At 45.6% G+C, this 25,571-nt stretch overlaps 2 protein-coding genes across 5 annotated transcripts in view; one reads left to right on the plus strand and one right to left on the minus strand.

Moving 5' to 3' along the window:
- The window catches only part of Irf6 (interferon regulatory factor 6), a 41,627-nt gene extending 39,818 nt beyond the window's left edge, over positions 1 to 1,809 (minus strand). The window contains exon 1 of the mRNA XM_036203088.1: positions 1,787 to 1,809. The gene's annotated coding sequence lies outside the window, so the exon portion shown is untranslated. The remainder of the gene's footprint in view (positions 1 to 1,786) is intronic.
- Positions 1,810 to 2,401: 592 nt separating this feature from the next.
- The window catches only part of Utp25 (UTP25 small subunit processor component), a 77,042-nt gene continuing 53,872 nt past the window's right edge, over positions 2,402 to 25,571 (plus strand). For all 4 annotated transcript variants that reach the window (XR_004946174.1, XR_004946173.1, XR_004946172.1 and 1 more), the window contains exons 1-11: positions 2,402 to 2,590; positions 3,012 to 3,051; positions 3,805 to 4,036; positions 5,644 to 5,814; positions 7,743 to 7,831; positions 10,756 to 11,166; positions 14,011 to 14,230; positions 14,825 to 15,027; positions 16,555 to 16,737; positions 16,854 to 16,966; positions 17,558 to 17,803. Coding sequence is in view for 1 of the 4 variants with exons in the window: in XM_036202084.1 (XP_036057977.1) it covers positions 2,484 to 2,590; positions 3,012 to 3,051; positions 3,805 to 4,036; positions 5,644 to 5,814; positions 7,743 to 7,831; positions 10,756 to 11,166; positions 14,011 to 14,230; positions 14,825 to 15,027; positions 16,555 to 16,737; positions 16,854 to 16,966; positions 17,558 to 17,803 (2,015 nt within the window). In the remaining 3 variants the exon portion in view is untranslated. The remainder of the gene's footprint in view (positions 2,591 to 3,011; positions 3,052 to 3,804; positions 4,037 to 5,643; positions 5,815 to 7,742; positions 7,832 to 10,755; positions 11,167 to 14,010; positions 14,231 to 14,824; positions 15,028 to 16,554; positions 16,738 to 16,853; positions 16,967 to 17,557; positions 17,804 to 25,571) is intronic.

Consider the following 25,571-nt stretch of genomic DNA (forward strand, 5'->3'; position numbering starts at 1 on the left):
GGGTCCCTTGGCCAGGCCAGCTGCTGGCCACCACCCTTTCTGTTTGTATGACTTTTGATACTCTCTTGCCCTGTCCTTTCTTCACTATACCACTTATTTTTATTGAATTATTATTAGTAGGTGACCCTGGAACAAATGATGTGGAGCTGAGTAAAGTCTGACTACTCTTCCACAGAAACAGGCTTCAGTGTCTCCTGTTGTGCCTTGAGTCAGGGGTCAGTGCTGATCTTGGTTCTGATTCCATTGAACTTCAGTTAGTCTTGAAGGAAAGTATGTCTTGTGTGGTCTCACACAGCCTCACCTATTGCTGTATGTCCTTGGAATACAGGCCTCAGCTCTGTTTCCCCACCTTTCCATTTTTATTCAGGTTTATTTTTTGAGAAGTAAGGTGTGGTTGATGTATTGTGCACCCCAATAAAACTTATCTGGAAATCAGAAAATAGAACAGCCACTAGATTAGACATAGAGGCCAGACAGTGATGACACTCACCTTTAATCCTATCACTTGGGAGGCAGCGATCCGCCTGGATCTCTGTGAGTTCAAGGCCACACTAGGAACAAAGCCAGGCATGGTGGCACATACCTTTAATCCCAGCACTTGAGATCTCATGGGTTTTTGTTTTGTTTTTTTTGCCAGAGCTGAGGACTGAACCCAGGGCCTTGCACTTGCTAGGCAAGTGCTCTACCACTGAGTTAAATCCCCAACCCGAGATCTCATGTTTTTGCTTGGGAAGGACACATGCTTTTAATCCCAGAAAGTGATGGCAGGAAGCAGAAAGGTATATAAGGCGTGAGGACTAGGAACTAGAAGCAGTTCAACTGAGACCCTGATGGGTGAGGACTCAGAGGCTTTCAGTCTAGGAATTCATGGAAACAGGATCGCTGAGGAGTTGTCGAGGTAAGGTTGGCTGTGGCTTGTTCTGTTTCTCTGATCTTTCAGCATTCACCCCAATATCTGGCCCTGAGTCTTTTTTTTTTTTTTTTTGGTTTTTTGAGACAGGGTTTCTCTGTGTACCTTTGTGCCTTTCCTGGATCTCCCTCTGTAGACCAGGCTGGCCTTGAACTCACAGAGATCCGCCTGCCTCTGCCTCTGAAGTACTGGGATTAAAGGCGTGTGCCACCAACGCCTGAGTCTTTTATTAATAAGACCGTTTAGCAATTCATTTTACAATAAGGTCTTACTACGGGTGACCTCAAATTCACAGATATCTGCCAGCCTCCCAAGGGCTGGGATTAAAGGTGTGTACCACCATGCCATGTTAATTTTATTTTTTAAATAAAGGTCTCCAACTGTCCATTCTCTTGCCTCAGCCTCCTTCGGGCTGAGCTTACAGGCATGGGTTATCATGCCCAGCTTGTTTATTTGGTGTGTGGGTTTGTTTTACTTTATTCAGTGTTGAGGCTCAAACCCCAGCATTTGCGAAGTACCTTGGCTAAGTACCCTATCACTGAGCTACGCCCCAGCTCACACTCACACTAAAACACATGAACTTTAAAAGTACACTTTGACTCGTTTTGGTGGTAGTGCAAAACGATAAAGATGCTAGTTTATCTAATGTGTTCCTGCTTTTGTTAAAGAAAGACTGTGGGGAAAGATGTGTTTTTCAGAGGCTCTCCTCAACACTCCCAAAAGAGCAGTGGCGTGGGAAGGGAACCTCAACCTGTGGGTTGAAGAGCCTGGTGTGTAACAGCCCAAGTCCAGATTTCCTCTTTTTTGTTTGTTTGTTTTTGTTTTTTTTATAGTCAAGTTTCTCTGTGTAACAGCCCTGGCTGTCCCGGTACTCACTTGGTAGCCCAGGCTGGCCTCAAACTCCCAGGATCCACCTGGCTCTTCCTTCCAATTGCGGGGATTAAAGGCGTGCGCCGCCGCCACCTCTCTCCCCTTTCTTACGAAGCAAGAGTTTCCAAATCCGCGTCATCAGACTGACTCACAAGACCCCTTTGGACAGTGTGCCATTAAAGTGGGATGAGCAGGCACCCTTAAATGCCCATCGTTATTTTCTGCGTAGCATTCAACCATTTCTGCGAGCACACGTCGACACAGGCTGACTCCCACATCCCGACTCGGAAGCATCCGCGGTTGAAGATTTAGTCCCCCTGGTACGGTGCTTGAAAACCAGCGTGAGGTTCTGGGTTCAGTTCTTAGCTCCTGGGGGGGAAAAAGACCACCGGCCTCACCCCTCAAAAACAAAAACAAAAAACAAGGTAAAAAATAACCACTCCTACCAGGGAACCCAGGCAGCTTGCAAAGCTGGTGCTAGTACTCCCGAGCACACATGCGAAAGCACTCCCAAGCGCTCGAGGAGCTTCCGGCAGGGGGCAGCACCGCCACCCGGAGGGTGTAACGCCTGTCGTACTCACAGGACGTAAAGCACCTCTGCTTTACGGCACCCACCTCCGCCGTAAAGCCTGCGCGCCCACGTGCGACAACTTTCCACTGGGGACCTTGGTGTTTTTACTGTGGCCAGCTTGACGTTTCTGCTATGGGCAAACGCCGGAGCCGCGGCCGGAGTCAACTGCTCAGCACAATGACCAAGAAGCAGAAGAAGCACCTCCGCGACTTCGGCGAGGAGCACCCCTTCTACGACAGGTCGGGCGCGCGGGCCGCTAGGAGGGCCGGTTCCGGGATGCTCGGGGTCGGGGCGGGCCCGGGCACCCCCGCTGCGGCGATGCGCTCTGCAGAGAGACCCGCCGAGACAGCCGGGTGTGCTGTCCCGGCACGCGGGGGCTGAGGCAGGAGATCTCAAGTTGGCCAGCTAGAGGTGAACCCCGCGGTGTGGTTTAAAAACCAGCTTCTAACTTCGTCATGTGATGTCGTTGAACTCTTGCCTGCTGCCCATTTGTCTTCTGGTCGTCTCTGCCCTTGTGCATGCAGGATTTTTTATTTTTTATTGAGTTTTTTTTTTTTTTTTTTTTTTTTTTTGCAATGACTAGTTAAAGCGGAATCATTAGACCTTTTGTGATCCTGACAGATTAGCAGTTAAAGTTTAACATTGTCCATTTCTTTTTAGGGTTTCCCAAAAGGAAGCAAAGCCACAGATTTGTCAGCTGGTAATGCTCTTTTCTTTATAGTAGTTGAAATTGGGTTATTACCTTTAAGATTGTGTGTAAAAGTAAAGCTTGAGTACATGTGCGTTTCTGATTTGAATGTAAGCTGTCACTTTAGTAATATTTCTTAATTAGTTTTAAATGATGGAGATAATAGAAGCGAATTGGAAACTGCCCCATGACACTGTTATGAACCACTATTGAAGAGGTTCATCATTGTGCTGGGTTTTGGTGTGTCTGTTCACCATGAAAGTATTCATACATAGTGTGAAGTAGATGAGAGGCCAGGAGACTCAGACAATGGCATTCATTTCTAATTTTCCTCTTGCACCGTGAAACATGAAGCTTAATGTCTGAGATGTAAGTTAAAGCCCATAGCCTAAAATTATGTTTGAAAAGTTAGTTTTTATTCCATGTGCAGCTAATAGGAACTGTAGCTTGGTCAACTGTTTTATGAAATTTCATACTGGGCTTGGTTAAAGAGATGAGATTGTGTAATATTTGTAGAAAAGCTCATTGGGTTTTTGTTTCCTTTTTAATCAGTGTATATTCATTATACAAAATAGTGTGTTTCATTAGGACATTTCCAGGCATGATTCATACTACCCATTCAACCTCTGCTGGTCCCTTTTCTCTTTGCAAACACTTTTCCTTTTAATTCCATTAATATATATGTCTCACATTTATTATTTTTTTTTAGTGTGAGGATAAAAACAATATAATTTTGTTTTTAAAAAACTCCCATTTTTTCTCTAGTCAGAGAGTTCAGATACTTCACATTCTGAAAGTGAATCTGAGGAAGAGCAAGAGCACATTTCAGGGTACCACAAACTGCTTGCTACATTAAAGAATGTTTCTGAAGAGGAAGAGGAGGAGGAGGAAGAAGAGGATGACAGTGCTGTAGCTGATGAAGAAATGACCAATGAAGATGGTGATGAAGATGTCCGTGTAGAAGAAGAAATAGCGGAGTTGGCGGAGACTCATGAGCGTGAGTGTTTTGGGATTGGCCTGTCCTCTTTGCCAGAACAGAGTGTCCTGTGCTCTGTGGCTGAGTGAGAGCATTTGGCTCCAAAGCAGAGATTCAGCCTTGTTGAATTTGGTTGTATTTTGAGAATCTGATTGGAACACAGACCCTCCTCTTATCAGGAGAATACTATTGTCTTATTCTTTGGGGGGTTTCTTCTGACCTATTGTAAGACTGCCTGCTTACCAGAGGAACATAATTTTGTCACTGTGACAGCTCAGTTCATGGAAGAGGTTGTTCCTCTTCAGTAAGGGACCAAGTGTGCTGGAAGGTAGACATAAAAATACACAGTAATTCTTAGGTTGTAGATTTATGTTTATATGAATCAGCTAGAGATAAGATGGCAAGGAGACTTGTTCTATGTTATTTCTTATCATTATTCAGGCTACTGTGAACGTCTTGAATGTGTATCTTGGTGCACTATTTTAGAGTACATTGTAGAACTGAGTGTATTAGAATTCTTCAGAGTAACTCCTAATTATGATAGAAATCTATTTAAAGGAATTGTCTCATGTGACTGCAGATTTGGCAAGCCCCAAGAGAAGCTCCTGTTACAGCTGGAGTTCAAAGGCAGTCTGCTGGAAGTCTTCCTCTTAGGGCAGACCAGCCTTCTCTATTTACTCAAGCTTCTACGAATGGGAGGAGGCGCAGCACAGTGTGGAAGGCCAGGACAGAGCCCAGTTGGAAATGTCCACTTAGTATGCACAGAGCCTTGGTTTCCATCTCCAGTACTATATATGGTAGGCAAAGATGGAGCATGGCTTTAATCCTAACACTCAGGAGATAGAGACAGGAGTCCTCAGCTAGTAGTGGGTTAACAACAACAAGGCTAAATTACAAAAGACCCTGTCTTAAAAAAATAGTCATTTGCCTTCCTGATGGAAGTCCACCAATTGGAACATAAATTTAATCTAGTAATATCCCTAATAATGTCCAAGCACATCTCCGGGCTAGAGGCCCAGCTTAGTTACAGAATTTACTCCATCACCCAGGTCCATGATCAGGCTTAATTCTGAAAGATTATTTCCACTGAATTACCTTATTATTGTTTAAAAATAATGCCTGGTAAGGTTGTACATGCTTTTAATTTTTTTGTTTTATTTTTTTGAAACAGGTTTCTCTGTGTAATAGTCTTGGCTGTCCTGGAACTAGCTCTGTAGACCAGGCTGGCCTTGAACTCACATAGATCCTCCTGCTTCTGCCTCCCAAGTGCTGGGATTGAAGGCATGAGATACCACTGCCTGGCCCACGCCCTTAATTTTAAATTCCAACACTTGGGAATCAGAGGCAGGTGGATCTCTGTGAGTTGGAGGCTAGCCTGTCTACAAAGTGAGTTCCAGGACAGCCCTGCCCCGAAAACCAAGAATAAATAAATAATAGCAATGAGCATCAGTGTTTTAATTTGATATTGTCAACATTTAAGTACGAGTAAATAATTTTATTTATTTTTGAGACAGGGTTTGACTCTGTAGGTCTAGCTGTCTGGAAATGGCTGTTGACCAGGCTGGCCTGGAACCCACAGAGCTCTACCATACCCTAAAAATTTTACAAAATGATTTTCAACATTTCAGGTGTGTCTCCAGCTGATGACCCAAAAGAAAAAGATGGGGAGGAACCACCTGATGGATCACAGAACTCCTCAAAGGAGTTCACAGATGCGAAACACGAGTCACTGTTCAGCCTGGAAACCAATTTTCTGGAAGAGGATGGTGGAGGCAGTTCTTCCCAGAGAGCACCCCAAGGTGAGAGTGTCTCCTGTCACCCCAGCTCTCCAGTGTACTGGGGCTGTGTGATGACTCAGGTTTAGTCTCCAGTGTGCTGGGGCTGTGTGCTGACTCAGGTTTAGTTTCCAGTGTGCTGGGGCTGTGCACTGACTCAGGTTTAGTGTCCAGTGTGCTGGGGCTGTGTGCTGACTCAGGTTTAGTGTCCTGTGTGCTGACTCAGGTTTAGTGTCCAGTGTGCTGGGGCTGTGTGCTGACTCAGGTTTAGTGTCCAGTGTGCTGGGGCTGTGTGATGACTCAGGTTTAGTGTCCAGTGTGCTGGGGCTGTGTGCTGACTCAGGTTTAGTCTCCAGTGTGCTGGGGCTGTGTGCTGACTCAGGTTTAGTGTCCAGTGTGCTGGGGCTGTGTGCTGGCTCAGGTTTAGTGTCCAGTGTGCTGAGGCTGTGTGCTGACTGGTGTTTGGTCTCCTGACTGAGGGAACTAAGAAGAACCAGCTAAGTAGGAGCTTTGTAAGGAGCTGGAGTAGATACCTCTTGGGTATTTGTGCTTTTCAGTACTTAGTAGAGATGAGGACTGGTTGGTGAAGAAGGGGCTGAAGGGTGGAAATTGGGGAGGCCAGTCCCCAGACTTCAGGTATCTAGAGTTGGAGTCTGAAGAAGACTTTGCCTTCCTAATGGGCAGAAGAGAAGGGATAAAGACTCTTCACTGGAGTAGTACTTTTTCAGATTTGTGAGGCCCAGAAAGGCCAGTCCGAGTGTTCTTATTCCTAGGGGAGCTCCCCAAAGCCACCCCCAACTCCCTCCATGGTCACCATCCTGTGACCAAATGGCAGCCAGCTGGACATGGGTTTCCACACTCCCTGTCTGCTCCTGGGTTGGCAGGCCAAGCTGGTGTTTTTCTGTGTCTGCCTTTCTTAGTTTTCCGCCATTGGCCTTCATTGTGGAGGAAGCTGAGTCCTTGTTTGGCTCAGTTGGATCTGCTGACTTTTATGTAAGAGGAGGAATAGAGTTGCCGGATCTTACACAGCTCTAAGCCTGGACAGACGTGAGAAGCCACTGTCCTGAAGCCTCTACATATTTGCTGTGCAGATAGACTGCCTGGGCTTCCCTGTTTACGTTGCTCACTGTTGTCCTGGGTATTTAGCGTAGCTGCATGTCATTTGGCATGTTTCCGTTTGGATCTTTGAGCAAGTTACTTCACTTTGCTGCTTCTCAATGAGAGGGCATGGAGAGGGGCCTGAGGGTCACCTGAGTGCAGTGAGCACAGACCTGGAGATAACCTGCATGCAAGGGATGACATTTGGATCATTTGGTAGTTCATGTGAATACTGAGAATTAGTGTGTCTTGCTGTGCAGAATGGATGGAGCCTTAGATGCTCTCAGGAATCTTGCCATGTACCAGGTAAGACAGGAACATGTACTCGTTGTTTGAATTGATTAGGCATGGTAGGGGCTAAGAGTGTGACTGTCCAGGGGTCACCAGCTCTAACCTATGCCTGGAGCCAGGGATATACCTGGCACAGTAGACTGCCGTGAGGCACTTTTCTGTGAAGGAATAACACACAGTTGGGAGAGGTAAGATTTTTGGTGCAAAGGAAAGGCTTGGACGCAGAATTCAGGGCTGTGTAGTTCAGAAGTCACAAAGAGGTGGGTTCAAGTGCAGTGGTCAAGGCCTGACCCTCATTCAGGCTGAGGTGTCTTCCGAGGCTTTGGGCTGGGGTGTTGTGGTCAGTGTGTACTTTTGGGGGGCCAGCTTGCCAGGCACTCTATTAAGCTTTGAGTGGTGCTGGAGAGTGGGGACGGGGTTGAAAGAAGGGCAAGCTAACACCAGGAAGATGAGCGTGTCAGTCTCAGCAGAGACTAGAGATGAGCATGTCGTTTTCAGAGCACTCACAGGAGACTAGAAAGCCCTGCCATTTGCTCACCGCTTATTACTCTATTCTGAATTAGATCCATTTCAACAACATGTCAACAGAGAATTGAAAGAAAAGGAAATTCAAGCTGCTGCTTCAAGCTCTCCAACTACCCAGCAGCTGAAAGTAAGTGCTATTTGGTTTTCAAAGGCACAGAAGCTGTGGTCTTTGGTTTATTGGCATATATTATCCATGGGGAGATTCATGTGTCAGACATTGAGCTTGTGGCAGCCCGCTTGCCTCAGCCTCCCAAATGCTGGGGTTATGGTATGATATCACACATGATCTAGTTGACTTTTCCCCCTTTTTTGATTTTGCAGATACATGTGCAGGTGTAAGAAGTTAGGCAGAGACTCATTTTTGCCCGATTTTCCCCATGACAGCATGTAGCAGATTGCAGTACAGTATCACCCAGAAAGTAGACCTAGACGCCCTTGATGCTGCTTGGAGTTCATGCATGCAGGCTCAGTACTGTCTACTGTGACTTTGCATCCCTGACTCAGGTTCTCTGTGGTGTTGTCTTGTAGGATCCTGTTTCTACTAACTCAGTAGGGTGTGCAACACTGCAACACTATATGTCTCATGGACAGGGTTTCATGTGCAGTTCTGGCAGGCATGGAACTTGCTATGTAGACCAGGCTGTTGTAGCGTGAATTTTAAAAAGTTCTTATTAATAAAATCAAACCTGAGGCCAGTTATTGGGGTGAATGCTGGAAGATCAGAGAGGCAGAATAAGCTACAGCTTCCTCACCTCCTCACCTCAGCAGTTCCTCAGCTGATCCTGATTTCTCAGACTGGAAGCTTCTGTGTCCTCATCCCAATGGCTCTCAGCTAAACTGCTCAAAAGCCTGAATGCTTAACCAGCCAAAATGCTTCTAGTTTCTGATCTTCACGCCATATATATATATATATCTTTCTGTTTTTGCCATCACTCCCTGGGATTAAAGGCTCACTTTTTGGGATTAAAGGCGTGTGTCACCACGCCTGGCTGTTTCCAATGTGGCCTTGAACTCACAGAGATCCAGAGGGATTTCTGTCTATGGAATGCTAGGATTAAAGGCGTGAGTGCCACCAATTTCTAGCCTCTGTATCTAGTGGCTGTCTGTTCTCTGACCCCAAATAAATTTATTAGGGTGCACAATATTTTGAGAAACACAATACCACCACAGGCTGGCCTCAGAATCAGAAGACATCCGTCTACCTCTGCCTCCCCAGTACTAGGATTAAAGGTGTGTGCCGCCACACCTGGCTCTGATGCTCCTTTTTACCATGTCCACGTCCTTTCACATGCCTCATTCCTGACCACTCACCTCCTGAACACCTATCTGTGTCTCGTGCTTATCAGCTCACTGTTCTACCGGAGTCACCTAGGTGGGACCTGTGAGGTCACCTGCTTCATTCAGCACAGTTTCCTGGAGAGTCACCCAGATTGCTCAGCTATCAGTGGCTTGTTTCTTTTATTCCTGAAGTTGCTGTAATTTTAGGTCAGCAATTTTTCAACAGTGAAAAATTTCTAAACATACCTCACAAAGTAGCATACCTTGAAGTTCTACTAGGTATGTCTTTAAAAAAGAAAAGAAAAAAAGGGAAGCAATGGTGATTAAGGAAGGGAGGGATGAATCAGTTCCAAGAGAAGGCAGAGGCTTTAGTGTCACACCTTGTGACATATCACATTGCCAAGGTTATTTGACAATTTTTGTCTAAAGGAATTTTGATTCTTCCCAGACGTGTTCCTTATGATAGTTGCCAAGATCCAGCCTTGACTAGGGTTCAGGTCCTGAGACGGAAGACTTCTAACCACAAAGTGGATTACTCAAATGGCCCTGAATAGCTCAGGCTGTCTTTATGTATATCTAGAGTTTTTCTTACTAGGGTTACATGAACAGCTTTATTATTGGCTTCTGTTGTTGACTTTAAGAAATACATCACAATTTAAGGAATACGTCATGACCATTATGAAAGCCCCCATTGTTCCCCTCTGTGTCCCCAAATACCTTTCCCTCTCCCTGCATAACCTTATTGTAGACATAGAGTTCATTAACAGATATGGGCACAATGCTTTAAGGACAACATTCAAACCCAGACAGTTCTTTCATGTCTGCAAGATATATTTTTGTACAGGTCCCTTTTCTACAAGAAGGTCCTGTGTCTCTCAATCTCTCCATAAAAGGCAGGTTTTGACAAAGCACTCTTTTCCCATCTCACTATACCAAACTTCTTCCACCAAAGTAAGCTCCTATGGATGGTAAGGATGGATGTACCCATCCTACATTTTGCATTGTATTTTTCCTCGTGGAGCATACCAGATTCTATGCTTGGTGTCCAGAGAACTTACTCTCAACAGCTGGCACTATGTGTAGTCCTGAGGCCTTCCTAGTCTGCGTGTACATGCCCTGCTCTCCTTTCCCAAACTGTGAAACATGGTGAATGTTCCAAGTGTTGTTTTCTCATATGTACCTAACTGTCTATTGAGTCAGAAAAGTTCCCAGGTTGGGGGTTATAGTTAATAATTCCAGATAAGAGATTTGAGATGCATCAGCCCCCTGCTGAACCTAGGAGCAACTACTTGAAAAGGAACAGAATTTTCCGGGGAAGTTACAGCTGTTGGACGTGTGGCTGACACAGTGAAACTGAAAACTGCCCCAGAATCACCAGTCTAAGGAGGAAAGCCTGCAGCTACCCAGACTTTGCAAATTCCTACGATGTCCTGTGGATTGGGGCTTACCTCCTTACCAAGTGAGAGTTCGTTTCCACAGGTGTCTTGCCCCAAGGACAGGTGGTCATATGCTGCACTGTTCCCAACAGATAGTGAGGGCCACACTAGAGACAGCTCAGGTGTGGATCAGTCTCCAAGCGGCACACTTCTGTGTAATTGTTGTCTGGATCCTCTTCCCTCTGTGAGGCCCAGCATTCCCTGCACTGGAGTATGTGCCTTACTATGCAGCAGGCTGGGTGAGCAGCAGGTGGGATGGTCTGTGAATCCTCAAGTACTGTGTGAGTGTCGGGTTGTTACTCATGCCTAACCTAGCTCTTGATCTGTCTACCCCTAGTGGCCCATCCTGGGACAGCTTGTCTTTTCATCAAAGTTCCAGAAGATGGAAACATTTAAACCTCCAAAGGATATTGACCTAAAGTCACTTCATCTTCAGAAGCCTCTAGAGTCCACCTGGAAAAAAACCAATAGCCAGTTCCTATCTGGTCCTCAGAAATCAAATAGCCTCTTTACCCCACTCCAGAAAGAGCTGTTCTTAATTATGAATTCTTACCGAGACCTGTTCTACCCAGAGAGGACTGCCCTGAAGAATGGAGAAGAGGTCCGCCATGTGTACTGCCTGCATGCCATAAACCACGTCCTCAAAGCAAATGCCCAAGTGTTAGCTAACAACAGCAGGCGCCGGAGCCAGAAGCTTGGGGTGGGTGAAGATGATGACTTCAGGGACCAAGGGCTAACCAGGCCTAAGGTGAGTGGCAACAGGAGAGCTTTGCCCTCAACAAGGCCGTGAGGCACTGCTGAGTGGTGAGTGTGTTGACAGCTGACTGGTTAGTGAGTCCTCATGAGCTATTGAATGACAGGCAGTGCAGGACAGTGAAAGGGACTTCAGGTGCTCTCAAGGATGAACCCAAAACACATAAGCACCCCATTGTTGGTCGTCTCTTCCTGGTGACTTAAGGCTCACTGGTACTGTAGCTGGAAGTTTTTCCAGTCCTGCCCAGCCCCTTGGTGCAGTCTGGACGAATCTCTCCTGCTGGTGTTCCACAGCCGCTTGGTTCCAAGTAAATACACAGAGGCTTATATTACTAACAAATTGTATGGCCTATGGGTCAGCTTATATTAGCTAGCTCTTTCAGTTTAATTCAACCCATTCCTATTAATCTGTATGTTGTCACGTGGTTGTGGCGTTAGTGGTCTGCTGGCATCTTATTGCTCCTTTGGAGGCGGGCTGGTGTCTCCATGACTCCACCCTTCTCTCTGTATCTCTGCTTGGATTTCCTGCCTGGCTGTAAGCTTTCTTGCCATGGGCCAAAACAGCTTTATTTATCAAACCATCAGAGCAACACATTCACATCATACAGAAAGACATCTCACAGTTTCTTATCCAGTCCCTGTATGTGAGAACTATGGACGGACCCAGATTCACAGAAAGCCCTGCTAAAGCGAAGAGGAGAGATTAGCAGACATGGACAAAAATCAGGCTTTGCAACAAGCCACATACACAGAAACCTTCAAGCCAAAGATGCTTGAAGTAATGATTCTGTTTGCTTGTGCTCTCGGGCCTGACCTCTGCACCTTGAAGCTCTAGTAGGCAAGGAAATTCTGTCCACATGTTTTGTGACGGTGAGGGGCCAGGCCTTGTTCTCACACCTGCGCTACCTGTCTCCTCTCAGAAGCTCATGTTTTCAGACTGTTATGGAGCTCAGCAGGATTCAAGGGTGTAAATATTGACGTGGCTCTTAAAACGTTTTTTAGTCTGGACCCTCGTGTCACCACCAGCCCAGTAATCCAGCCTCTTAAATCTTGCCCTGACAACGGGGCAAATTACTTACTCCTTTGGCCAGCTGGTTGCATTTCTAGGTGACTGTCTGAGATGCATGGAGGACACGACATTGAGGCTGTCTATTTCTGTTGTGCACTCTTGGAGAATCAGAGGCAGATTGCCCTAATTTAGTTGTGATTGGAATCTCCTGGTTTGACTAGATCCCACACACTGTTGAGTTTCTTACTTCTTCTTCTTTTTTTTGTTTTTTTTGTTTTGAGCTGAGGACTGAACCCAGGGCCTTGCACTTGCTAGGCAAGCGCTCTACCACTGAGCTAAATCCCCAACCATGAGTTTCTTACTTGAACAAGAATGGCAGGTAGTTAGAAATTAGCTCTTTGCTAAGCATCTTCTGATTCTCTGCTCGGCAGAAACTATGCATTTATTTTTAGGTGTATTGAATTTCATGTGTATGAGTGTTCTGCCAACATGTATGTATATGCACCACATGTATGCCTGGTGTCTGTGGAAGTCAGAAGAGGGCATCAGATCACCTGGAACTGGAGTTAGGATGGTTGTGGGTCAGCATGTGAATGCTGGGAATCAAACTCTGGTCCTTGGAAAAGCATCAGGTACTCTAAACCACTGAATCATCTGCTAGACACTATCTTGAAGCATTTTTAAGAGGCTTGGAAAAAAAAATTTTTTTTTCCAACTCAGAAACATATCATTGATTTCAAAAGCTGTTTATAGAATACCCTAGAAAAATAATAGTGTTAGTTCTTTTCTGTAGTTTTTTCTTACTCAGTCTATTAGTTACTTTTCTGTTGGTGTTAACAAAACACCACAACCATGGCAACATATAATAGAAAGCAGTTAATTGGGCTTACAGCTCTAGAGGGGTGGAGTTCATGAGGGTGGACCAATGATGGCAGCAGGAACAACTGAAAGCTCACATCTTGACCCACAAGTAAGAGCCTGAGAGAGAAGCACATGCAGAATGGCAGGAGTCTTTGAAACCTCAAAGCCCACCTTCAGTGACACACTTCCTCCAACAAAACCACACCTCCTAATCCTTCCCAAACAGTTCCACCTGTAAATGTAAACACAGAACCAATTGCAGAGTTAAAAACCATGAGGTCAGAGCAAGAGCGGAAAACCTTACCCTTCACTGCTTCTGCTATCCTTCCTCTCCACAAGAGAGCTACCTCTCTGTGTCCTATCTTTTTTATAGATTTTCTGTTCTGTTTTCTCATTGCTTGTAAACCCAGCCACATGACCTCCTCGTCATTGCCTATTTGTACAGACCTCCAGGTCTTCTATGGTTGCTATTGAGATTAAAGGCGTGTGTCTGCCATGCTGGCTGTGTCCTTGCACACACAGAGATCTACCTAGCTCTGCCTCCCAAATGCTGGGATTAAAGGCATGCACCACTACCACCAGTTTCTGCTCTGGCTTGCTCTGACCTCAAGGCAACTTTATTAACATATAAATAAAATCACATTTCAATACAAATAAAATATCACTATATCCACCAGCTGAGAGCAAGCTTTCAAATTGCTACGGGAGCCATTGTACACGTGTTTGAGTGAGCCTTACTTTGCCCTCAAAGACCCTTGTATTTCTGTCCTAGAGTTTCTGCTACTGTGCAGGCATCGCTTTGTACTGAAAGATATTTCCCAGTTTTGCTTGAGAAATGTCTCCCATGGAGCTATGGGACTAAAGTTCACAGGACGTGTTTGTGTGGATACAGGAGACACATAGCTTCTGGTACTGAGCCAGGCCTTTTGGGAAGATAATTCACCTCTGATCTGCTATTGCCCCCCACAGGTGCTTATAGTGGTCCCCTTTCGGGAAGCTGCTCTTCGGGTGGTCCAGCTCTTCATCAGCCTCCTTGAGGGGGACAGCAAGAAGAAAATCATTGTAAGCAACAAAAAGAGGTTTCAGGGAGAGTATGGATCCGATCCTGAGGAGAGACCTCCCAACCTGAAGAGGCCTGAGGATTATGAAGCAGTGTTCGTGGGCAATATTGATGACCACTTCAGGATTGGTAATGTCCCCTGTCAAGGTGGAGGTCCTTGGGAAAGCTGGAGAGGTCCCTGACTCGGTCTTCTAGTAGAACTGAGTGCTCTTGAGACCTCAAGCTTGCCAGGGACAGGAATCTTGCCTTGGTTGGTGTTTGGAGACTCCAAGATAGTGTAGAAAGGCCTTGTACATTATTGTGGAAATGGCTTGGCTGCAGCTTGTACACATCAGGCACTCTTAGGCTTCTCAGAGAGTTGAGAATCACAGATACTGGCTGGGATCACCCTAAGGAGGCTGAGGAAATTCAGTGTGTGGGGATAAGACTAGATCTCCATCCTGTCTGTTGAGTGCTCACCCTTAGGCACCTACCCAGCTTTCATGTTTGTGTCTTATTAACTATACCTTTATAAGTTCTTGGGAAAGTGCTCATTGTTCATGACCTTGGGCCTCATCCACAAACATCTACTGAGTGTCTGCAGCATGATTGACATAGTTAGGAATTAAGAAGCTGGGAATTAGAAGTTACAAATTGTACTTTGAAGGAAGTCCAACCTAGGAAACAGCACTGGGTGACAAGCACTCACGGCTGGCATGGCTGCTGACAAATGGTGTTTTTCAGGAGTGGCAATACTTCAGAGGAGCATCCGTCTCTATGCCCCCTTTTACTCCTCTGACATCCTCATCGCCTCACCCCTGGGCTTGAGGACCATCATTGGTGGCGAAGGAGAGAAGAAGAGAGACTTTGACTTTCTGTCTTCTGTTGAGCTTCTCATCATTGACCAAGTTGACATTTACCTGATGCAGAACTGGGAACATGTCTTGGTAATGATAGTCTTCCCGTGGGAGGGACAGGATCCTCACTCAGTGCATGTTGGTGGTCTTAGACTAAAACAGCTGTTTGCAGCAGTATCTGACCCAAGCCAGCTGGTCTAAGAGCAATGCTGTGTCTCAAAGGGTTGTAACCCTACAATTTGGAAGTAGGAAGCCCTCATACAGTTCTCAGCCAAGATGGGAAAACATGGCATAAAGTTTCTTTTGGGAGAGGGGCAAAGGCTTGCGATGTAGCCCAGGCAGTCCTTAAACCCTATCTTCCTGCCTCAGCATCTGGAGTGCTGGGATTATACACATGTATCCATACCCAACTTTCTAATATTTCTTGTTAGTTTGTTTGTCTTTTTTTTTTTTTTTAAGAGTTTTATGATTTTTTATTTGTTTGTGTGTGGGTGCTAGAAGGCATCTGATCCCCTGGAAATGGAGTTACAGGTTGTGAGCTATGGATCCAGTATGGATTCTAGGAATTGAATGTGAGTCCTCTGGAAGAGCAGTGAGTGCTCTTACCTGCTGAGACATCTCAGCTCTGACCAGCATTTCTTATGTGGGACTTTGTTTCATGGAAAGTCTCTTCATGTTCTAGTTTTCTTTCCTCCACATGTTGTGGTGCCCTTGGTTTTAGGATGAAAAGACTGTGGCACTACTCTTATCGAGAACTATGATGGTTTTAAGGCAGGTGACAGCTCACCTCTGCTTCCACCTAAAGACTTAGAGTTTATGGGAAGTTTGGGGTACATCAAGGACAGTTGACACGTGTGAAATGTAAAAGTGTAGTACTCATAACTCTGGGAGTGTGTCCTGCAGTGTGTTAAAATGCAGCTGAAATGGACAAGGCAAGCCTGGCGTGGTAGCTCACACCTGTAAGCCTGGCACATGGGAGGCTGAAGCAGGAGGATACAGTAAGTTTATGGCCAGACTGGTCTGCAGTACTCAGGCTACCTTGAGCTCACACACCCTGTCTCAAGAGGGAAAACAGAAAAGGAATCTGAGGAGGAGCAAATGGTTCCTTTGCCATGCTAGGAGGGAAACGGTCTGGGCATCCTGTCACCCATGTTCTTACTGATCTTTCTCTATTAATGTATAAAGTAGTGGGTTTCATGGGACCCTTTCATGCATGTGTATCGTACTGTGTCATGTTCACCCCGTCTGCCCTCCCACTGATCTCTTCAGTAGTTCTTGTGATCTTTGAGACAACTCAGTCTGCAACCTCAGCTTATCTCAGGCTCACTGTGTAACTCGTACTGGCCTCAAGTCCTCCTGATTCATGGTGCTTCACCACGCCTAGTTCTAAGGGAATACTCCAATTGATAGCCTGTGTTCTTCTGTTGTGCTTATTCTTCCTGAAGTGTTCAGCTGACCTTGAGCAGGTCACCATCTGAGCCTTACTTTTCTGCTGTCACTAGGAGATGGTAATACATACTTCATGGGTTTAAGGAGATGGTGGATTATAAATGCTCATGGGTGCCCAGCACACATGCTCAGTGGACACTAATGGTAGTGGTGTTTTGCTCCTCCAAGCATTTGATGAACCACATGAACCTGCTGCCTTTGGACTCACATGGGGTGGACTTTTCTCGAGTTCGCATGTGGAGCCTCAATAACTGGGCCAAGTACTACCGCCAGACTCTGATCTTTGGTGCCCTGCAGGACGCCCAGATAAACTCTGTGTTCAACAAGCACTGTGTCAATGCGCAAGGCCAGGTGAGTCCTGTCCTCAGATCTTCCTGCAACACAGACTGGGTTTGGTCATGAAATACAAGAGTTGGTGGCATGTGATCAACAAAAGACGCCTGCCTGAAGTTCTTCCCTCCTGGCAGGTGGCTGTGAGGAATGTCCCAGTGACGGGCTCCATCAGTCATGTGCTGGTGCAGCTCCCACATGTCTTCCAGAGAATGGACGCCCAAGATCTACCTTTAGTGATTGATGACAGGTAACTCCACCCATGCCCATAGGGCCTCCTAGAGAGATCTGACTTTGGATGCATATTTAGCACTGGACTCTGTTGCTTTTAGTACTGATTACCAGTACAGAAGGAAGCCAGGGAGAAATGGAGGCTTGGCCTCAGTCTCAGAGCTGGAAAAAAGCAAGGTTGGGACTGAAGTCTGTGCTCCTGGCCCCTTGATTGAGACATTGCAAAATCATGCCATGTTGCTGTGGGCTGTGATATACTCCAATGCCATTCCGCTCAGTTGTAAGCCCTTCAAAGAGCTGATTGTCTAATTCTCTCCACGTTTGCCCTCTGTGGGCCTGTGTGCTTAGCGTGTGCTGGACAGGTGGGGCTTATTTAGTACTGAGTGAGTGAGGAGTGTGGTCCGCACTGCACTAATTCTCTATGGTGCCGAATCTGCCTTTACACTTACTGTGAGCTCCTCACATCTACGTGCTTATCAAGTTTTATCCTTGCCTAGTCAGTCTTTGTTCTCGGGATCCCTCAGGTTGTGGCTTGCTGGCCCACACTGTTGCTGCCTACTGTCAGTTCCACTCCAGACTGTTAACCTTGTCCTTGGCCTTTCCTAATCAGGTTTCACTTTTTCATAAACAAGATTTTGCCTCAGTACCGGGATGCCGTCATGTCCCATACACTCATCTATGTCCCCTCCTACTTTGACTTTGTGCGTCTCCGAAATTACTTCAAGAAGGAAGAGCTGAACTTCACACACATCTGCGAGTATACACAGAAGTCTGGGGTCTCCAGGGCTCGACACTTCTTCCTCCAAGGAGAGAAGCAGTTTCTGCTCCTCACAGAACGCTTCCATTTCTACAAAAGGTAAAACAGTACAGGCTCTACCCCTGAGAGGCCTGGGCATGCTCTGTGGGGCTGTGCATACATCCCTTACCTCTGTTCTTTCAGAGAAGCCACAGGGGTTGGTGATACTGGTCTCTGCATTGTGGATTGGTGGATAGGTGGTTCATTGATTGCTTGGTTGGTTAGTTGGTTACTTCCAACGGGCATTGTTGGGAAGGGTAGAAACCGCTCTGTGTGATCTGAAATGCAGCTGTGGTCCAACACCTCACAGAAACCAGTCCATAGTTGAAGAGCAGGACAGGATCCACACAGGTGAGTTTGGGGAGGTGGAGGCTGAGCACAGTGTCAGCCTCACTGAGGAGTCATGTCCAGTGTGACTATCTCACTATGGAAAACTGGGGCTGTGGACACCTTGATGGTAGCAGGGGCAAAACCTGTAGAGGCTCAGAGTTGAGTATTTTTAGTGTTTCAGTGTGTGCTTAGACTTACTACCAGTCAGAACAGAACATGTTGGCCGTTTTGCTAGTACTTTTTAAATTCTAATTTACTTGTTAATAATAGCTTTCTGGACCTGCTAAATGGCTACGGCCTGAGTTCACTTCCCAGGACCCTCATGGTGGAAGGAGAGAACTGCGCAGTTCTCCAGAAAGCTGCAGTTTTATGTGCTCCCCAAATCCCCATCAGGCTTCCTGCTGCCAGATGCAAACCTTTCTAATGCTTTACTATAGAGAAGGAAATTGTATCCAAATCCTTCTTTCTGACTTCTTATGGTGGGATTTTGAGTTGTTATTTCATTTCACTTTGTTAAGACAAGGTTTTATTAAAGGATATTTTAAACTACCCATGTAGCCCAGGCTGGCCTTGAACTCACTGTGTAGCACAGGCTAACCTTGAACTGATCCTTCTGCTTCTACCTCCCAAGTTCTGAGATAACGGGCACATACCTCCACACCTAGCTGATATTTCTGTTTTATTAACTTGCCATAATATAGACCAACAAGGATCTGCCAGGCATGTAAGCCAGCATTCTACTCTCCAAGCTTTGATGGACATTCCAGTCATGCACCATGACCCTATAGGCCTCTTCATTTATGCTGGTGTGGGAATGTGGTTTCCCAAGTGTGTTATGTTTTCCTGGATGATGAAGGAGGTATCCTAGCAGCCTGCACAGGCTCGACAGATTAGGCATGAAGACTTCTTTACATATTATACCTAGTGATACATGAAGATGTAATATTGCATGTAATGAATTGCCGAAAACTGAGTATCTGTTCCCAGCTCCATCCTTGGCAACCTGGGCTGCTTGGCCAGGGAGCTCATGGGTGTCTGCTGCTGGCTGCATTGTTGGCTGTAGTGGAGCCACACTCACTGAAGCTCTTAGCTTTGTGTCATTCCAGCAAATGGAAGCATATTGTCTGCATGGCTGGAAAATTTTCCCAGGGTGATTCTAGTCATTTCAAATGAAACTGGGCTAGGCACTGCTTTCAGACATCTCAGCAGGTTTTCAAGGCATCCATGAAAGGAGTCCTGGAAACAGCAGTCCCAGTGTATACTGTTTACCCTCAGATCAAATTCTCCTCAAGCTCATTGTGCAGACAAGTCTCAGCCTATGCCACTCACAGGTTTCTTAGGGTGGAGATGGTCTGCAGTAGTGCCACACGTCTCTGCCATAGCTAATGATCTCAGGGTTTCCTTCTATCAAAAAGTTACCAAGAGGCTGGAAAGATGGCTCAGCGGTTGAGTGCACTGGCTGTTCTTGCAGAGGTCCTGAGTTCAGTTTCTAGCATCCACATGGCAGCTCACAGTCTGATGCCCTCTTCTGGTCTGCACGCATGTATGCAAACAAAGCACCTGTGTACGTAAAAAAATAAATCTTTGCCAGCTATGGTGGCGCACATCTTTAATCCGAGCACTCTAGAGACAGAGGCAAGCGGATCTCTGTGAGTTCAAGGCCAGCCTGGTCTACAGAGTGAGTTCCAGGATAGTCAGGGCCACAGAGGTAAACCCTGTCTCTAAAATACAAACAATAAAGTTATCAAAGAGATGATGAGCCGGGCGGTGGTGGCGCACACCTTTAGTTCCAGCACTCGGGAGGCAGAGCCAGGCGAATTTGTGAGTTTGAGGCCAGCCTGTGCTGCCAAGTGAGTTACAGGAAAGGCACAAAGCTACATAGAGAAACCCTGTCTCCAAAAACAAAAACAAAAACAAAAAAAAGAAAAAAAGAGAGAGAGAGATGATGAAAACTTAGCCTTAATTACTTTGGATCCAGTTTTATATTCAACCTGAGAGGAGGAAGCACCTGAGGGCATATGCTAGAAATGGAACCTAGAGTCTTGCATGTGCTGGGCACAACACGCTCTGCCACTGAGCTCAGCCTAGCATTACAGTATGGTATTACGAGGTGAGTGTTGGGGGGCGGGTCAGGGTTCCGTGTCTCATACAAAGAGTTGAATAAGAGAGAAAAAGTGGAAGTAAAGATAGAGAACACTCCACAGGGTAGAGCAGCAGTGGAAAGCACATGGACCAGGGGCTCCAGCTTCTTTTCCAGTGTTCTTTTTATGAGTCTAGGTGGATAGAGAGATGAACCCCAGGGGAAGGTATGCAGCAGCCCTTACCCTGACTGACAGATGGCTGTATGTATTTGGTTCATGCATCCATAAGTGTAAGCATATGTATGTCCCATCATGTGTACACGTGAGGTCATAAATAGGGGTTGTTTGTTTTGGTGTGGATTTTTTCCTTCAGGGACAGATAAGGCCTACACTGTACTTGTGCCCAACACCAGTCTCCTTATTGCAAGCTGTATGTATGGGTTGCTGGGCTGGCCCTGCTTGTCATAGTCATATCCCACTGACTGGTTGACAGTGTTGAGAAGAGGAGAATGAAAGCAACTTAGAGTGGGTGTTTGGTCATGACTTCTCTTCCAGGATGGTTCATTGTACCTTTCCTGCATATTGCTGCAGTGGGGAAGATTCCAAGCCAGAGACAAGTTGGAAACTAGATTTAGGCTGCATGGCATTCAGAATGGCTGCTGGGGTGGGGCTGGGTCCCCCCTGCACTTGTGTGAGTCCAGGCTCTAGAAGAGATGAATCTGGTGTTTGCACCACACAGAAGCAGCTTTGGAATGCAGCTAGGATAGTCTTGATCAGTTGTCAAGGACAGCAGACACATGGGGTGTCCTGGGCTTTATAAAGGTCCTGTCAGGATTAGGCTTATTTGATGGCTTGGTACATTCACAATCAGGGGAGGTATACAGATAAAAGTAAGGTAGGAAAGGGGGCTCAGGAAGGGAGCTCACATGAACTGCCTCTGAACAGGCCTGGTCTTGCTGTTTCTAAGGAAGCTCCTAGTCTCTTTGTGAGCAAATTGAAACAGACCTTTTTTGGTTTTTGTTTTGTTTTGTTTTTTAATTTTTGTTTATTATTATGTACACAGAAGAAGGCACTGGATCTCATTACAGATGGTTGTGAGCCACCTTGTGGTTGCTGGGAATTGAACTCAGAACCTCTGGAAGAGCAGATGGTGCTCTTAACCTCTGAGCTATCTCTCTAGCCCCCTTTTTTGGTTTTTATTAAAAATATGATCATGCTTCTCTTGTTTTCTTTGGTTTTCCCACTTCTGAGGGTATTTATTACATGTACAGAACTTGGAGATTAAATTTAAAAAGAAACCATAGTCACCCATGATCAATCAGTACAAATACTTTGATTAGCTAGACCTGTTGTAGTGCTTGCTCTTAGGAGATACAGGTAAGAGGGTCAGAGGTGCCAGGCCAACCTAGTTAGGTGGGGCTGAGGATTAAAAAACAACTGGGCCAGTGAGATGGCTCAGCAAGTAAAGAAAGGCATGCTTCACCAAGTCTGGTCACTTCAGTTTCATCCCCAGGACCCATGTGGTGGAAAGGGACCGACACTCTCAAGTTGTTTTCTGACCTCTACATGTATGCCATAGTGTCCATGCACATATATACAGTAACTAAGTTTTAAAAATTAAAGAATACATCCTTTACATAAATATTTTAATGTGTTTTTCCTTTCATTTTTTACATGATAAATCTGAGCGTATATATGTGCCTGAACCCTTCACTAGTCTTTTTAAAATACCACTGTATGCATTGGGGTTTTTCTCCCTTTAAGTGTCTCACGTGCTCATTGTAAAGGAAGATCCAAAAACATACTATCTCACTATCTGCATAGTGTGGATACATTTCTAAGCTAATGTGTACAGCTTTCCCATACATCCTCCTTTTCCCTAGATTTCTAGAGAAAGAAAGATTTCCCCTGTGGAAAGATTTCATTGTAGAAGGAAATTGTAAGAGTCTTAATAAGCATCTGCAGCCCTTGTCTCTGAGTTCCCCAGCCATGGGTACTTTATCATATATGTGTGCACATTTGTGTCTCTCTACTCAAGCTGTGGGTACTTTACCACGTATGCATGTACATTTGCTTGTGTCTATTCCAGCCACAGGCACTTTACAATGTATGTATGCATAATGTATGCACATTTATTTCTCTCTACTCACCTCTCTTATTTTTTTCTTCCTGAGTCATTCAAAAGTTAAAACCTACAGCTCTGAAGGGAAAGGTATCCGGACAGAAGTGTTACAGCTCTGTTCTGGTGGGGTGGTTTCCCCAGCAAAGTGTTAAGTCTTTGCTCCAGCAGGAGAGGATTTCCCCAATGAGGTTGTTAGAGCTCTGCTCTGGAGAAATGTTACAGCTCTGCTCAGCTTCCCTGGAGTGTTAACAATTCTGCTCCAGCAAGGGAAAGTTTCCCCAGCTAAAGTGTATAGTTCCACTGTGCCCTAGCTCTGCTCTGCTCCTGTGAAAGAAAGTCGTTACAACAACCTCACTCAAGAGATTTATTGGGAGAGAGAGCAATCGAGGAGAGTGGCTGCCTCTGCTGGGGTAATAAAGGCAGTCCCATATATAGGATTTCTTAGGGGTAGGGCTTCCAGGGTAAAGATTTTCAGGGTAGGGATTGGTAGGATCTCAATTCCTGAGCTTGGGACAAGCCCCCATTAGTTGGATTTCAAGTTGTTTAGGGGCAGGGTGTGTTTCCTTGGCTCGGGTCTCAGGGCCAGGATGTTCTTTCACTGGCCCTTTTTACCCTACAACACATACTTGTCCCACTACACCACAAGTTAGATCAGAAGGATCCCTTCAGCCTAGGAGTTCGGGACCAACCTAAGCAGTGTAGCAAAACTTCTCTAGCTAAAGAAAAAGAAAGATGAAAGGGGCTTCATGATACTTCACCCTGAGTGTCGCAGCACACATCTCTACAACACACGAGCATGTAACCGGGACACCTGTGACCTAGCGCTCGGTGTCACTGCAGTGGTAGTGCTGTAGGTGGGCTGAGCAGCTTTCCCTGGCGTTCCGTTCCCCGGTCCAGGACGCAGGTGCACAAAGCATTTGTTGACTTCTTTCTTTAGTTTAGTCTCAACCAGGGACACTTGATTGTCAGGATGTTTTGATTGTCACACTGTAGGGTTATTCTAGTGAGTTGAGAGCAGGAATGCTGCTAGACCCTTGCAGTGTGCAGAACAGCTCATCACAGTGTAGCCTGACCCAGAATGTCAATTGTGAAAGAACGGATCTGTGATAATTCTCTTGATTTTGTTCTCTTTATGACATTGGCATTTTTTTGAAGGGTCCTATCATGTTTCTACAATTATGTCCCATAATTCAGATTGTCTAATTGCTTATTTGGGCAAGTGGCTTCCAGACTTGGATTATATTAGAATTCTTGAGAGTTATTAACAAGCCACATGTTGAGTCCCATCCCAGTACTACTGAGTCAGGACAGATGGAGTCCCTACAACAGAAAAGACAGGCCAAACGATCAGTATGCATCAATTTGGCTACTGATTAAAATAATACTTATGTTCAGAATTCTGCCTAAGAGGGACATGTATCAATCCTGCCTTAATTCATGGCAACGGCCTGCAAAGGGAGTGGCACTATTGGGAGGTGTGGCTTTGTTGGAATAGGTGTGCTCTTGATGGAGGGAGTGTGTTACTGTAGAAGCAGGCTTTGAGGGCTCATATATGCTTAAGCCATGCCCAGTGAGACAGACCACTTCCTGTTGCCTGCAAGATGTTGGACTCTCAAGTGCTTCTCCAGCACCATGTCTGTCTGCACACTACTGTATTGTGCCATGATGATAATGGACTGAACCTCTGAAAATGTAAGCCACCCCAATTAAATGTTTTTCCCTTATAAGAGTTGCCGTTGCCATGGTCATGGTGTCTCTAGACAGCAACAGAAACCCATACACATGGTGACAGCCTGCCCATTTGGGATGTGCCATTCACCAGAATCACTGGGTCAATGCTAGGTTTTCCTGGTATAAAAGAGCCTTTCTCATCCATTAATATGTAGTCTATACTGTATTTGCCATGGATATGTGCCATTCAATTGTTTAGTTATGAAATGAACTTCATTTCCTTTCAATGAGCATGTAGTTTTTCGTTTTTGTTTTTTTTCAGTTTTTGAAATTATGGTGAGCCCTTCATATCTGTGGGTTCTGTATTCTCAGATTCAACCAACTGTATACTGAAAAAAGGCTGTGTATCAGTACTGAAGTACAGATTTCTTGTCATTGTTCCCTAAGCAATACAGCTTTTAAAAAATGTTTATTTCCTTTGTATGAGTGTGTATATGTGTGTGCCCACAGAAGGTATCAGATTCCCCAAAACTGGACTTACAGTGTGAGCTATGATGTGGGTGCTGGGAACCCAGCTTGGGTCCTCTGAAAGAACAGCATGTAGTCTTAGCTACTGAGCCATCTCTGCAGCCCTCCACTGTAGTTTAACAGCTCTCCACACAGTACTGACATTGTATTAAGTAAGAAGTAACTTAGAGTGTACAGAAGTATCAAGTTCTGTGCAAATACTGCGTCATTTTGTATGATAGACCTGAGCATCTGTAGTCTTAGGTGTTAGAGAGGGTGCTCAGCCCAGTTTGTCCTGGTTCCTTAGCACACTGAGTGCACATTTCTGCAAGTACATCATATGCATGTGTTTTGATGATAGACCCACCCAGTTGTTTCTTTAAAATAGATTTTGAAAGGAAAACTTACCGTCATAAAGGCTGCATACAGTTAAAAGTGGGTACGTTGTCCTGCGCCCTTTTACATCTCCTCTGCCTCACTCCACAAATTCAAGTGCTGGTATGCAGGAGGTTCTGAGTACTATCCCTAGCAACACACACACACACACACACACACACACACACACACACACACACACACACACACCATTGTTACACTGTCTTTTTCTTGCTTTTCTGTGTTCTATGTGGTTTTCAGTTAGATACACACTCTGCAATGAATAGTCCTTATGTTCATATGCACCTTGTCTGCTAGCCGCTGGTGTGGGTGGCTGCTTTAGTCTTGTCTGGATTTGGTGGTTGCCATAGGGACCTTTCATATACCACAGGATTCAGATTCCTGTAGCAGAGAGAGGGCTTGCTTAGCTTGGTGTCTGAGGTACTGATGGATTTTCTGGGTGTCCTGTCCTCTCAGGACAGAAGTATGCAGGTTCTGTTCGAATATATCATTTCATACGACAGACCTGAGCATTAGTAGTCACTGCTTAAGTGCGTCCATATGGTCTGCATATCCCTACCCCCCACCCCACCATGCTGCAGGGAATGAGGTGGAAATTTGTGAACTGTTGAAACTAGCTGCCTTGTCCTGATGTTGAGTGGAGCCTCAGGCAGGATCCTGTAAGGTGGATGGACTTGGGCATCTGTGTCCATGGAGATGAGAAAGGACCCACAGGTGCTAG

The sequence above is a fragment of the Onychomys torridus genome, chromosome 11, assembly GCF_903995425.1.
Source record: "Onychomys torridus chromosome 11, mOncTor1.1, whole genome shotgun sequence".
NCBI lineage: Eukaryota > Metazoa > Chordata > Mammalia > Rodentia > Cricetidae > Onychomys > Onychomys torridus.